Source organism: Ochotona curzoniae, unplaced genomic scaffold, assembly GCF_017591425.1.
Source record: "Ochotona curzoniae isolate NIBS_2020 unplaced genomic scaffold, NIBS_Ocur_1.0 scaffold_4506, whole genome shotgun sequence".
NCBI lineage: Eukaryota > Metazoa > Chordata > Mammalia > Lagomorpha > Ochotonidae > Ochotona > Ochotona curzoniae.
In genome coordinates, this window is record NW_024467119.1 from 20,274,966 (window position 1) to 20,289,152 (window position 14,187).

The 14,187-nt window shown below is 44.5% G+C and overlaps 1 protein-coding gene across 1 annotated transcript in view; it reads left to right on the top strand.

The window, feature by feature from the left end:
* Positions 1–4,730: 4,730 nt before the first annotated feature.
* The window catches only part of SHROOM3 (shroom family member 3), a 301,901-nt gene continuing 292,444 nt past the window's right edge, over positions 4,731–14,187 (top strand). The window contains exon 1 of the mRNA XM_040966942.1: positions 4,731–4,895. Coding sequence (XP_040822876.1) covers positions 4,731–4,895 — 165 coding nt within the window. The remainder of the gene's footprint in view (positions 4,896–14,187) is intronic.

The window sequence follows — 14,187 nt, forward strand, 5'->3', positions numbered from 1 at the left end:
CCAGCCAGCTGATGATGGCATAAGTCCTTGGGTTCCTGCCATCATGTGGAAGAGCCTGGTGGAGTTCTGGGCTCCTGGCTTAGCATGGCCCAGCCCTGGTTGTTGGAGCCATGTGGGGAATGAACCAGCAGATGGAAACCATCAGCATAAGGAGCAGTGGTATTTACATATTCACGTTGTTGTGCAACCATTGCTACCACCCATCTCTGCAAGGTTCAAACTCAAACTCTACAACCACCAAATAACCTTTGTTCCTTCTTCCCTCAACCCCTGAAACCACCATTCTGCTTCCTGTTCCTATGAATATTAATGACTCAGTGTTATTACACATAGAGTAGAACCATGCACTATTTGTTTTTTTGTGACTAGCTTATTTCACCTCCTGTGTTCAAGGTTTATTCATGTTACAGCGTATGTCAGAATTTCATTCTTTTTTTAAGGCTGAACAATATTATGTGGATGTACTGAATGTTGGTCATCTAGTCTTCTGTCACTGGAATCTGGAGTATTTTAAAAGCTGACTTTATTGAGACAGATCTTCCATTCAATAAAATGCGTGAATCATTTGGTGAGTTTAGACAGATACAAACACCTATCAACTGTTGCTGCAGTCAAGACATAAAACATTGTGATCAGGCTCAAAGGATCTGAATTGATTGTGTTTTGACAGTTTTGTGGCACTGCTCTACCACTTGGTGACACAATTTACAAGTGCTGTAAATTGCTACCTGGCATCCATGTCATCCTCTTCCTTTCTCACAGAACCCAGTTTAGGGGAAGTGTTCTGTGCCACATTCACAGGGCTCTGTGCTGCAGGGCAAGCCCCAATGGGAACTAGGGAAAGACTCACTGGGAAAGTGCTTCTTAATCTTTTTTTTTTTTTTTTTTTTTTGCAAAGCAAGATTTATTCAAGAGAAAGAGAGAGGTCTAAAGGAGGGAAGACCCCCAATGCTTCTCTATCTTAAGAGGGAGACACGTGATTCTTTTTTGCCACTGAAAGGTTGTTTAGAGAAGTTGTAAAAAAAAATCAAACTTTAAAAAGATTGCTACTTGACTGTGATGGTTCAGTATTCTAAGAAAAGCTTGATAATCTTGCCTACAGTAACTTTAATGATTCCTTCATGAGCCAGAAAAGCCACTAGGTGTCACTGTGGCTTTATTTTCAGAGGTTATCTAGTGCTTCAAAATCTCAGAAGTATCCGAGGGCATTAAGTGTTAATTTTAGAAGCATCCCAAAAAGTCTGGTTAAGTTGGAGATCCCATTTTAGAAAATGCTAGGATAAATAAATAAATAAATAAATAAATAGCAGGAAAAAACCATTAGGGGAATTTATAACACTTAAAATCAAGAAATGAGAAATTTTGAAACACTTTATCCTTAATACTACGGGCACCTGCTAGGAGCCCACGACCGCCCCTGTGTTACAGTTCAGTGGCAGCTTGGCTGCTAGTTGCAGAAGCGGCAAGCCGCCACAGCGGGGACAACTAGCCACGCAGCTGGGACGTGTCCCGGTTCTGCTGGGAGCAGTGTCAGCCACTGTTAAAGTGTCACAGCTCCGTTTGCAGCTTGGCAGCAGGCCTGGTAATGGCTCAGCCCAGGTTCGGCAACAGGCTCTGGTCTCTGAGCCTCGGGTCTTCCCCAAATGAACTAGCTGGAGTCGAACTTCCATGCAAGTGTACAAGGGCGGTTTATTCAAACTCAAGTTTGGGCCTCCAATTGTCACCGACGCAGTGGTCCTTGGTTGAGAGAGCCCCAAGTTATAAAATCACAGGATTCTTACACAGTTTAGGGGGATTCCACAGTCATACTTAGGATTGGTTAACTATATTTCAGCCAGTCAGGATTGTAACTATCAATCCTTTGATTACATAGTCTTATCTCTTCAGGGAGACCTTGCCTTAAGGTCACCTAGGCTGAGCAGATGGAGTCTCTTAATTGGATTCTAAGGTCTTTCATTGTTTTTCAGGTGCAATTTAAAACTGTATTTATTTTGGCGCATAAAGTAATTTCATGACTTCTAATATTACATATTGGTTCTGTAAAATTCAATTTATATTTTTTGCAAAGTATTCTAAGTGCCAAGCAGAGGAGTCACAGAAAATTATTTTTACAGAATAAAACTGTTAATTTATTTACACATTTTAATTCAAAGCTATTTATGTACTTTGAATAATGAGATGAAAGAGAAGCAGATGCTTTTCTTTATTATTTTTAAATTAAACTGAAACCATAGTAAAAAAAAAAAAAGTAAACTGCCTGGATCAGTCAATTTTTACTACATACTTTTCTTTGACACATATTTTTATAAAAATACTAACATTATGCAAATATGAAATCTTGCTTTGAAAAAAGATTTATTCATTTTTTAAAGATTTATTTTATTTTTATTGCAAAGTCAGATATACAGAGAAGAGGAGAGACAAAGAAGAAGATCTTTCATCCGATGATTCACTCCCCAAGTGACCACAATGGCCGGTGCTATGCCAGTCTGAAGCCAGGAGCCAGGAACCTCCTCCAGGTCTCCCACATGGGTGCAGGGTCCCAAGGCTTTGGCCATCCTTGACTGCTTTCCCAGACCACAAATAGGGAGCTGGATGGAAAATGGAGCAGTTGGGATTAGAACCAGCATCCATATGGGATCCTGGTGTGGTCAAGGTGAGGACTCTAGCCATTAGGCTACTGTGCCAGGTCCAAAATCTTGCTTTTTTGCTCTCTAGCCCTTCAAATGAAGTTACTACTGAAAATCAAATTGCATATGGCATATATATACATATACTCACACATACACTTGTGATATATACAAAATATTAAAATATTATTTGATAATTATATCTTTTCTGTACATAAACCTTTCATTAGGTACAAGTGCAAATACCAAAATCAAATTATTTTCAAATCCTGTAGTAGTTTCAAACTTCATTTTTCACACAATTCACTTTAATCACATACTTCTAAACAGGGAAAGTCTTGCAGGCATTCTGTGTGGGCACCAGTTGGATTCCTGGCTGTTCCACTTGTGGTCCAGCTCCCTGGTAATGTGCCTGGCAAAGGAGTGGAAGATGGATCAGGTCCTTGGATCCCGGCGCCCACATGGGAAAACTGGAAAAAAGCTCCTGCTTCGTGGCTTCCACCTGGCTCCGCGCAACTCTGACTTTCACATAAATAAATACCTTTAGGATAAAGAAAAAAAGTTTGGGTAAACATTTCTTGGGAGTTGATTCTAATTTGTTCCACTAACTTTACAATTGAGGCTTTACTGCAGAAACCGTGAATTACAAATAGTCGTGTTAGATTTTCTGTAATCTCATCACAATCTGACATTGATAGCCTGAAATGAGAACAGCCCTACTACTTTCAAGACTTTTGATTAGGAGACTGGATCACAATCTGGCAGTAGGAAAGACCGAGAACGTAGAAAGGAGAAAGGCTATCCTGGGTTTGCGTGGAGCCGAGTAAGCAGGAAATGGATTGGCGAGTCCTGCAAGCCAATAGTAAACTTGATCTTAGCGTCTAGGGAACCACGGGCCGCCCGGTGCCTCGACCTGGACACGTCCCTGTTAGCCCAAAGAGCGCAGGCGCGGCTTCTGAAACTCGGCTGTTGTAGTACCGCCTCCAGGTTTTTTTTTTTTTTTTTTTTTTTAATAACAATGCCCGTGTCTCCTTCCAGGCAGCTCCCCTTTAATTGCTATAAGGCGGGGTTATTCTAGCAGCCTTGTTCCAGGCCTTGATAATTAGCCACGTGTCTGTTAGTTTGAACTTTCTGCGTTTTACCTCAGCTCTAAGTCTGTTTTTAATTATTAGGTTGCTGTAATGAGCTAAATTGTGTCTAGCAAGGCTTAAGGTTGCGTTTCCTTCCCTTTCTCTCTTCTCATCCCAGAAAATATCAAAGAAAAATCCTGACCTGCCATCTAGATGGTTCCCCCGTCCCCCATTGAGGATTAGTATTTTTTTCATTTTCGCTATATTCTGCACCTCTCTCCTCCTCCTCCCCCGCTCCCACTAAACAAGCTGTGAACTTAACTCCTGGGGGAAAGAGAGAGAGAGAGAAGGAAAAGAAAACAGAAAAGAAAAGAAAAAATAGAAAGAAAAAGAAAAGAAAAAGAAAACCGGACCAAGTCGCAGAGCAGCGCCAGCCTCTTTGGGACAAGTTAGGGAATGCGACCTCAGGCTGAAGTCTGATGCTGGCTGGTTTAGAAAGCCGGGTTTGGGGAGGGAAGCGGCTATTGTAATGGTAAATTTTGCTCTGGGAGGAAGAAAGGTTGCTCATCAATCAAAAAGGAAAAAAAAAAAAAAAAAGGAGGTGTGCCTGGGAGTTGTCGCAGTTTTTTTTTCAACCTTCCTCAGCGGCGAGCGGCATTCCCCTTTCTCTGGAACTTACACAGAAACCTCTTTGACGTGTGCGTTCGTGAAACCGGAGCCGTGGTCGCGTCCGAGTGGCTGTGCGGGCGGCTGTAGCCCGCGGAGCGGAGAGCTGCAGACCCTCGGGGGCTGTGACGCGAACCCGGCATTCCTTCGGGAAGATCTCCCCAGTCAGAAGAGCGCCAGACGGAGACCCCCAGTTCCCCGCTTCCAGAAGCAGCCGCGGCGAAGCGCCGCGCGTCTGGGGCGTCCTTGTCCTGGGCCGGCGTGCCCCGCGCCAAGCATGGGGTAACCGGTGCTGGGGGCTGCGCCTGCCGAGCGTGCCCCGCGCACTTCTCCTTGCCGCCGGCCGGACCATGGTTTTGGCGTGATGAGGACCCCTGAGCACGTCGAGGAGGCCGGCGCCACGCTGGGCCGGGACCTGGCGCCCCAGGGAAGGTACATTTACCTGGAAGCCTTCCTGGAAGGAGGGGCTCCGTGGGGTTTCACGCTGAAAGGTGGCCTGGAGCACGGAGAGCCCCTGATCATCTCCAAGGTAGGTTTTTGGGCCCACTACCCACGTCACTCAGACTTTAAAGGGGAAACTTCTGTCATGTTCGTCAATAATAGAAAATATCGCCGAGTGTGGCTTGAATAGGACTGAATGTGATATTTTCCACCACTCTGTTTGCTGGAAATATTTGGGATAGCTTGATATTTGAGAAGAAAAATTGGTCTACCTCCTTTATGCTGTGAAATCCTCCCCGGGGGTTTGGGGCGGGATGTGCTCATTTGATGGATGTTCTTACGGATGAAACTGTGCTACTACAGCAATTTTTTGGTTACAAGTCAGATTAAAGATTAACTACAGGGTTAAAATAGTGGCATACTTATACCTGTGTGTCTAGAAAAATGCCTGCTCTTCCTTCCACTCACAAATATTTTAATGTTTGTATAATTGTCTAATTAATTGTGTAACTATCTTTTGTTGCTTTTAAATTCTCAGGATTAAGTCAGTCTTAAGTGCCATTCAAGAGCATCGCTGTACATTTTCTGTGTATTTCTATTCCTTTTTGAGGGCTTTGGCCATCCTGTCGTGTGCCTCAATTCATCTGTGTGACTGAATCCGGTTTGCGCGTTGGTCTTTCATATTTCTGCTTCCCAGTGTGTTACAGAGATAAACAGCATTTGTTAAAATATTTCTTTTGAAAATTTCAGAATATTAACAGCCTGGCACAGTGGGATATATGAGTGCTTTGCCCATACACCCCTTCCTCAGTGGACCCCTTTAATTGAAGGAGAAAAGTCCTTTCATTTGAGGATGGGGAAAGAAAAACATTTGCACTGCATTGGAGGTCTGTCTTCTGCTGGGATTATGTTTCACATCCTCCCCCCCCCCCCCCGTGTGTGTGTGTGTGTGTGTGTGTGTGTGTGTGTGAGTGAGTGAGAGAGAGAGAGCGAGCCTGTGAGAGTTGGGGTTTGTAGCAGTCAGTCAAGATTGTACAAGATTCCCCTGTAAGCTGCGTGACTTTCCCTTAGCTTTCTGAGGAGCTAGATGTGGATGTCTGTACATCAGCCAGTCCGCCTTAGAGTGGCCCTAAGTAACTAAGTAACTTCCAGTTTGGTCTTCTCCTAGTACAGGACCCTGAAGCTGCGTTAACCAGGAAAAGAGTAGCAGTTTGGTATTGTCAGGAAGGAGCCCACTTCCCTGTCTCTCATTCTTACGACACTGGCTTTTGTGTTCATGGCTGAATAACAGATGCCACATGTCCAGCATTGCATCTTCATTCCGAGCAGGGTTTTGGCTTCTGGTTTCTCCATCAGACTTTTGCTTACATCTCATTGATCAGAACTGTGCCACCTGCCTACCATTAGACCAATCACCGATGAAGGGGTTGGAATGGCCACGGTTTAGGATTTCTCTCATGGGTTCCACAATGGAGATTTACCTTTTCTGAATTCAAGGGATCTTTGCCAGTCTGGAGACAAGTTGAGGTTCATTTTCCAGGAAGAAAGGTTGGGAGGATGGCTGCTGGCAAGAATATGGGACCATCTGTGACCAATTTCTCTGAGTTTTAAACTTTAGCTGTGCAGGGCCTGGTGCAGTGGCCTAGCGGTTAAGGTCCTCGCCTTGAACATGCCAGGATCCCATGTGGGCACCAGTTCTAGTCCCGACAGCTCCACTTCCCATCCAGCTCCCTGCTTGGGGCCTAGGAAGGCAGTCGAGGATGGCCCAAAGTCTTGGGACCCTGCACCCGCCTGGGAGACCTGGAAGAAGTTCCTGGCTCCTGGCTTCAGACCGGCATAGCACCGGCCGTTGTGGTCACTTGGGGAGTGAATCATCGGATGAAAGATCTTCCTCTTTGTCTCTCCTCCTCTCTGTATATCTGCCTTTCCAATAAAAATAAATCTTAAAAAAAAAAAGATCAGATCAGGTTGCTGCTTTTTATTCTTCTAGGAGACAGGCTTTGTTGGCATACAAAATGTCCCAAACAACAAGAGTATAGGCAGTATGGGAATGCACATACCTGCAGTGCCGTGTGGTGTCAGAGCTGCCAACAATGGCTGTCAGGTGTTTAGGTCCGTGATATCCACCGGGAGACTCGGCTTGAGTCTCTTGCTTCAGCCTGGCCCAGGCCTGGCTGTTGCTGGCATTTGGAGAGTAAACTTGCACATGGGAGATCTGTCTTTCTGTCTTTCTGTCTTAAATAAACATGAACATGCAGGGATGACATGGCAGGACGATGGGCTCGTCATCTGTCCTGTGGCACTGGCATCCCATACAGGCACTGGCTCATGTCCCGGCTGTTCATGTCCATGGCCCCAAACCTTGGAACCCTGCATTCATGTTGGAGACCTGGAGGAAGCTACTGGTTCTTGTCTTTGAGTCAGCTGAGCTCTGGCTATCACAGCTGTTTGGGGAATGAACCAGTGAATGGAAGATCTTCTCCATCTGCCTTTCAAACAAAAATAAGTATTTTTTAAAAAAGTGAAAACGTGTATATATGTACACAAAGACAATACAAAGAGATGAGCAGTGAAGTGGGGAGGCTCAGGCTGCTGGCCAGGTGTTCAGAAATGGGAGGTGGGCTCAGATAAACCAGAAAGCAGTAGTTGGCAAGGACTCACATTCACTAACACACATTCTGAAGGTTCTGTGTTGACACATAGCTCACTGGGCTCACCTGAAATTGTCTGCAGGACTGTCTTCCACATTGGAAGCTCCTTGGGAGAGTCGATCTCCTTACCGTCTAGCTTCTAGAATCTTCCCAGGCTGAGTCCTCACATTGCATCCCTCCAAGTTCTGCCTCACTTCCCGTCTTCTACTTTTAAGGATATTTGTGATTTGGGCCTGCCAGAATAATCCAGAATAATCTTCCTATTTGAAAATCCGCTGATTATTTACCTTAATTCCATTTACAATCTTAGTTTCCTCTTTGTTGTATTAAACTAGGGTTTGTTTTTAAAGATTTGTTTTTATTGGAAAGGCAGATTTACAGAGAGAAGGAGAGACAAAGATCTTCTATCTGATGGTCCACTCCCCAAGTGGCCGCAGTGGCCAGCGCTGAACTGATCTGAAGCCAGTAGCCACTTCCAGGTATCCCACATGGGTGGAAGGTCTCAAGGCTTTGGGCCATTCTTGACTGCTCTCCCAAGCCACAAGCAGAAAGCTGGATGAGAAGTGGGGCTGTTGCGATACGAATTGGCACTCATAAGAGATCCCGGCACATGCGAGATGAGGACTTTAGCTGCAGGGCAACCACGCCAGGCCTAACCTAGTATTTTACAATGTTGTTGGGGGAGAGGACATTATTTTGTCTGTCACCAGGTATTTGAGCATTGGTGAAAGTCCATTTTATTGAGGCATACTTAGAACTGAGACTAAAATGAAATTTAATGACAAATCATGTACAAACTAGATCTTTAAAAACAAGTGCACGTTAGCTCATACAAAATGTCTATAATTTCTCCAAGGTGTGGTGACCCTGTTCATTTTAAAGGAAGACGCAAAACACAATAAGTCCTATGTAGATAGGGCGTGCTCACGTTATCCAGGGGGTTTATAAACTGCAGTTGGAGTGGCAGTTTAATGAACTATCGTCTTTCTTTAGGTGCAAATGAAGCAGGAGTATGAATGAAGAAAAGGAATTATAAAGGGAGTGGCAATAAAATAAATCATTTTCAAATCACCTTCTTTGGGGATTTCAAAGTTCCTGAAAAGGAAAGGCGGGGTTGAGGAAAGGGTCTATGGATTTCAGAAAGAAAGGGTCATGTTTTCGAGTGATTCTAAGTGGATGCTTGGGTAATTCAATCGTTCAGGAAGTTGGCAGCATGATTTTATTGTGACTCACTCTGCATTGTGGCTGGGAAAGCAGGTACACCTGCTGTGGGGATGCACCTGCTCGCAAGGGTTCACAAATGAAGCAGCAGCAATAACAACAGTCAACACAAACTTGTGGGACTGCTGGCTTGTGCTGGCTGCTGCTGCCCATGTTCTGGGCTCTACCCCCAGAGGACTACCTGTGTTAATTGATTAATTTCCCCAACCCTATAAGGAAGATGATACTGGTTCTTGTGGTGGGTAAGTGAGGCAGTTTGAAGCAGTGCCTGAGGCTCTCACAGCTGGTTCAAGGGAGAGTCAGTAATTCAACCCAGGCATTCTAGTTCCAGAGCCTGTGCATGTAACATGCTATGCCAAACAGCTGGCCCTGTCTAGCTCCTAGAACTGCTGTCTGGATGAAATCGGGGATTGACCTTCTGCTACACAGGTTTTTAAACCTATTAGAGGAAAACTTTTTTGTTTCCAAAATTCTTCATCCTGTACCATAGATGTGACTGCTCTTCAAGCACCCCATTAAATAGTTCAAGATGAACAATTGGATGACCATTTACTGTTCTGTGGAACTTATTTTCATGGTGTCTCCACCTAAACAGTACTTTTATGTGCTCTTTAAATGTAGGTTTTAGAATTTAAGGGAAATCCACTGCCCTGAGGGAAAAAAAATTTATATGAATTGTATATTATGTCATGGTTATAAGTATACAAAATTATAATAAATCAAACATATAATGTCTTATGCTAATAACCTCTTACACAATATGTTCTATAATATATAATTTTTATGGCATAATTATCTGTATTTATGATATACTATGTACAAATTATGGATTAAATATTAACTTTCAATATATATATTTATTTAAAAGGCACACAGAGAGAAAAAGGAATAGAAACACACACACATTTTCCAGCTACTGAATCATTCCCCAAATAATTCTGAAAGCTAGGCCTGGGCCACGCTGCAGCCAGGAGCCAGGAACTCCATCCAGGTCTCCCACCTGGGCAGCAGGGACTCAACTGCTTGAGCTGCCTCCCAGGACACAGGGTTGTCAGCAGGCTGGAGTTGAAAGTGGAGCTGGGATTGTCACACAGGCCCTCGGATGTGAGATGCAGGGTCAGTCTGTACACCAAGCAACTGTTCCCATGCTGTCTTCTAATGAGAAAGTTGCTTGCATTTAGCATCAACCTGTCAGTCAACCGTAACCTCTTTAAAACCAAATGGATTTTGCTTGCCTTGTTTCATATGTCTTAGAAGAGTATATCTCATTTCATGTACAACACTCTCGTAAGAATTAAGTGACTTGCTCAATTTTGAAGCTGAAAGGGAACTGAGCAACTATGTAACCCCACTTCATTAATACACAGAGGACAGAGGTCCAGAGTCTGGGAATCTTAACAGAACTTTGTACTCAGATACATTCAAACCATAATCACTAAAGGAAGAGGGAGATGATAATGAAGACACCTCACACCTTCCCAGGCATGCTGTGTCAGTCCGCAGACTCAGCAGAAAGTCTGCTTCTGCTACATTCTCAGTCTGCCCAGAACGTCTGAGATTCAGGTCCCTTGGGCATCTGGTGGTCTGGTTGGGGGGTAGATCTTCACAATTAATAAATCTCCACACTGGAGAACTCCTTTGTTTGCCAAGATGACTTCTGCCTTCAGAAACGTTCTCTCTCTCTCTCTCTCTCTCTCTCTCTCTCTCTCTCTGTCCCTCTCTCTGTAGGATAGCCAGTAGTAGCTTAATTGTTTTCCACTCACTTTAGTCTCTCATAAGAAACCTAATTCCTTTGTTAGATTATTAACGTCTAGAAGCTAAAAGGCCTTCCTTCCTAACTCCATTCTCTTTCTTTCTTCTGCCTTCTATTCCACCTTCTCATCTTATCGACAGTTTTCTCATGTAAGAATGAAGAAAATGGAAATAAGTTCATGAGTAGAGAGGGTCTTATTAAAATATCTTTGCTACAAGGCCATCTAGGGTAGTATACAGACAGGCTGCTAGAACAACTTATTTTGAAACTTTAGCAAGCAGGCTAAATTTCTCTCTCATTTTAATGGTGTCTTCAACTTGGAAAAAGTTACTTACACTTTGATTGAGGTGTTTTTAGCCAAGACTGAGCTGGTGGTCCTATCAGTGTTGTTTATTCAATCACATTTATTCAAGCGACAGGCTGCTGTGGTGTCCAAGGAAATCTTAGCATCCATAAGGATTATTCTTTTTTTTAATGCAAATGGGTTCCCAAGCCTCCTGCACATGCACATAGTTAATCCAAAAGCCAGGCACTTCGTTTTAGTGAACCGACTGTGCGATTGGCGACCCATAGTGAGCAGCTTTCTATCAATCTTGGAGGCAAACAAAACCTCAGAGGACATCCTGTATCTTCACTCTTGCACGGGCGGATTCTCCCACATCTCTCCTTTTTGATGTGGTTCCAGGCCATGAAGCTTGGATCCAAGAAGCTGCAAAACCCTTGCTCTTCTGCTCACTGCATCCCAGGAGTCCGCCCATCCATCTCCTGTGCTTGCAAGTCCCTGGGGGCTTCTCAGTGGAAACCACGCCAGGCTGAGCTGCTCCCACTGGATCTCAGCCCAGCCTCTTGGCCCTCCTAATAGCTTCCCCCCACTAAAGCTGTCCTGAGGACTGGCGGTCTGAGGGCCAGGAGTGAAAGATCCTCCCTGCTTTGTCTTCAGAGCACACTTTCCTGAGTGGGAAGCTGATACTCAGCACAAAACAGTCCTGGATGGCTGTTCCTCTTTGCTCTTACGTCACCTGCATTTCTCATTCTTCTGTATCTATTTGCAATATCCTTTTCTGTGTTGAACTGCATTTTTTGGTTGGAAATTTTTATGTGATTTTAGCAAATCTTGGGGAAAGATTTGTTTGTTTTTATTTAAAAGGCAGATTTACAGTAAAAGGGAGATACAGAGAAAAAGGTCTTGGGGGAAAGAGAGAATCTTCTATTAGCTTATTCACACCCTAACTGGCTTACATAGCTGGAGCTGAGCTGACCCAAGCTAGGAGCCAGGAGCTTCTTCCAGGTCTCCATGTGGGTGCCAACGCCCAAGAATTTACTTGGCTATCCTCCATTGCTTTCCCTGGCCATGAGAGGGAGCTGGACCAGAGATAGAGCAGCCAGGACACGAGTGACATTCATATGGAATGCTGGTGCTGCAGGCAGAGGCTTTGTCCAGTCTACCACGATGGTTGTCTGGGACATTTTTTTTCTAAGAAAGCTTACTTATTGTTTATCTATTTGAAAGGCAGAGAGATCTTCCTTCTGTTGATTCACCCCTAAAATGCATGCCACAGCCAGGGCTAGATCAGACCAAAGTCTGGATCCAGGACCTTCTTCCTGGTCACCCATGTGAATGGCAGGGACACACCTGCTGCATACCAGGGTGTGCAGCGGCAGGAAGCTGGATTGGAAGGGGGACTTGATCCTACACACTGTCATATGGGATGCGGGTGTTCTAAGTGACAGCATAACTCACTGCACCGTGGTTTCTGACCCGTTAAATGAAACATTCTCATCTATCGAAGTTGTTAGAATATCCAGTGGGCTAAGCTATACAGCAGTACTTTGAGATGAATCCAGATGTTATTTGTGATGCGACAGTGTGAACTGGAAGTGGAAGTGTAAGGATTGGGGGGTATGGGCCCGGCGCGGTGGCCTAGTGGTTAAGGTCCTCACCTTGAACACGCCGGGATCCCATATGGGCGCCGGTTCTATCCCGGCAGCCCAACTTCCCTTCCAGCTCCCTGCCTGTGGCCCGGGAGAGCAGTCGAGGACGGCCCAAAGCTTTGGGACCCTGCACCCGCGTGGGAGACCCGGAAGAGGCTCCTGGCTTCGGATCAGCATAGCATCGGCCATTGCGCTCACTTGGGGAGTGAATCATCAGACGGAAGATCTTCCTCTCTGTCTCTCCTCTCTGTATATCCGCCTTTCCAGTAAAAAAAAAAAAATAAAAATAAATCTTTAAAAAAAAAAGATATGGGGGTAACCAGCCACTCCTATAGCCAAGTTGATGCTTGCAGATTTTCTACATCACCATCAGCAGTGGTGGTTACGTCACTCTGAAACAATGAACGAAAGAGTCCTCTGCTCCTGAGGAGCTTATGTTCTGGAAGGAAGATTAGCCATCAACAGGTGTGTGACAATTTAGTTTCAGGGTGTGTTAAGTACTATTAAGGACCAAAAAAAAAAAAAAACCAGAAAAGCAGAAACACCTTGATATGATAAGTACCTGTCAGGTAGGAGCCGGGGAAGAGAGCTAACATCCATGAGGGCGATCATGAAAGAAGCTTCAGAGCCGATAACATCTGAGCTGAGACCTGATGGTGAGAAGGAAGAGATCGGACAGGTGAACAAATTTGTAAGTTGGGCCAAGGCAAGGTCTTGGCAATGAAAGTCATTGGCACGAGGAAGAGCTGGTTAAGACATCACGGAGTCAGGGGTCAGCTTACACGGAGTCTCGCAGGCTGTGGTGAGATGCAAGGGACGGGGTTATGTCGCTCCAGCTCTCCCTGCTCCTGCTGTGTACTCAAATTCTAGATTTTTAGTGTGGCTCTTAAAGCTGCCTTCTTCCACCCTAAACCTCCACTCTCCAATCCCCCGGCCCAAGTCATTGGCATTTTTGAGGCAGTTCCTGGGTCTATAATAGGACAAAGGTCTCCAAAAACCAATTGTGAACGTTCCTGGTAGTTGTTGGAATAAATAAAACATAATCTGTAAATATCCTTTTTTAAAAAATGACTGGGGAGAAAATATATGGCTTGACTCTCACTCTATCACTGTTCATTTGTTGGGTTATTTTCTACTCCAAGCAAACTCCAGGTAGCTTGTTTTTTTTTTTTTCCTTAAGGATTTAGTTAGTTGTTTGGAAGGTGGAGTTACAGAGAGTCAGAGCCAGCTCTGCCATACTCGATTCACTTCCCAAACAGCCACAATGGCTGGGACTGGACCAGGATGAGTCCAGGAGCCTGGTATTCCATCCTGATCTACCACATGGATTCAGGAGCCAAGGACTTACCCTCTGCCACTTTCTCAGGTGCATCAACAGGAAGCTGCACTGGAAGTGGAACAACCAGGACTCTATCTGAGATTCAAATGGTATGTTAGCATAGCAGGCGGTGGCTCAACCCACTGAACCACAACGATGTTCCAAGTTTTTGCTGCAACTGTCTGATTAGGTTTGTGGAGATTATGTTCTATAGCAGGCACACCAGCTCATGGAAACATCACAAAATGGGAACTCCTTCTATTATTTCCATTTTATAGAAACTTGGTAAAGGCCAGAAAACTCAGATGTAGTAAAGGCAGATCTAGGACTTTTTAAAATTTGAATCTGAAAAATATTGACAACTGGGTAAACATCTGGACTAGTAGCTATGGCACCCGTGTTCTTGAACCAGAAATCCAGTGTTGCATATCCAGCATATCCAGCATATCCAGCTCCTAATTCCACTTTCTATAATACAGACCCTGGGAAGCAGCAGTGATAGCAC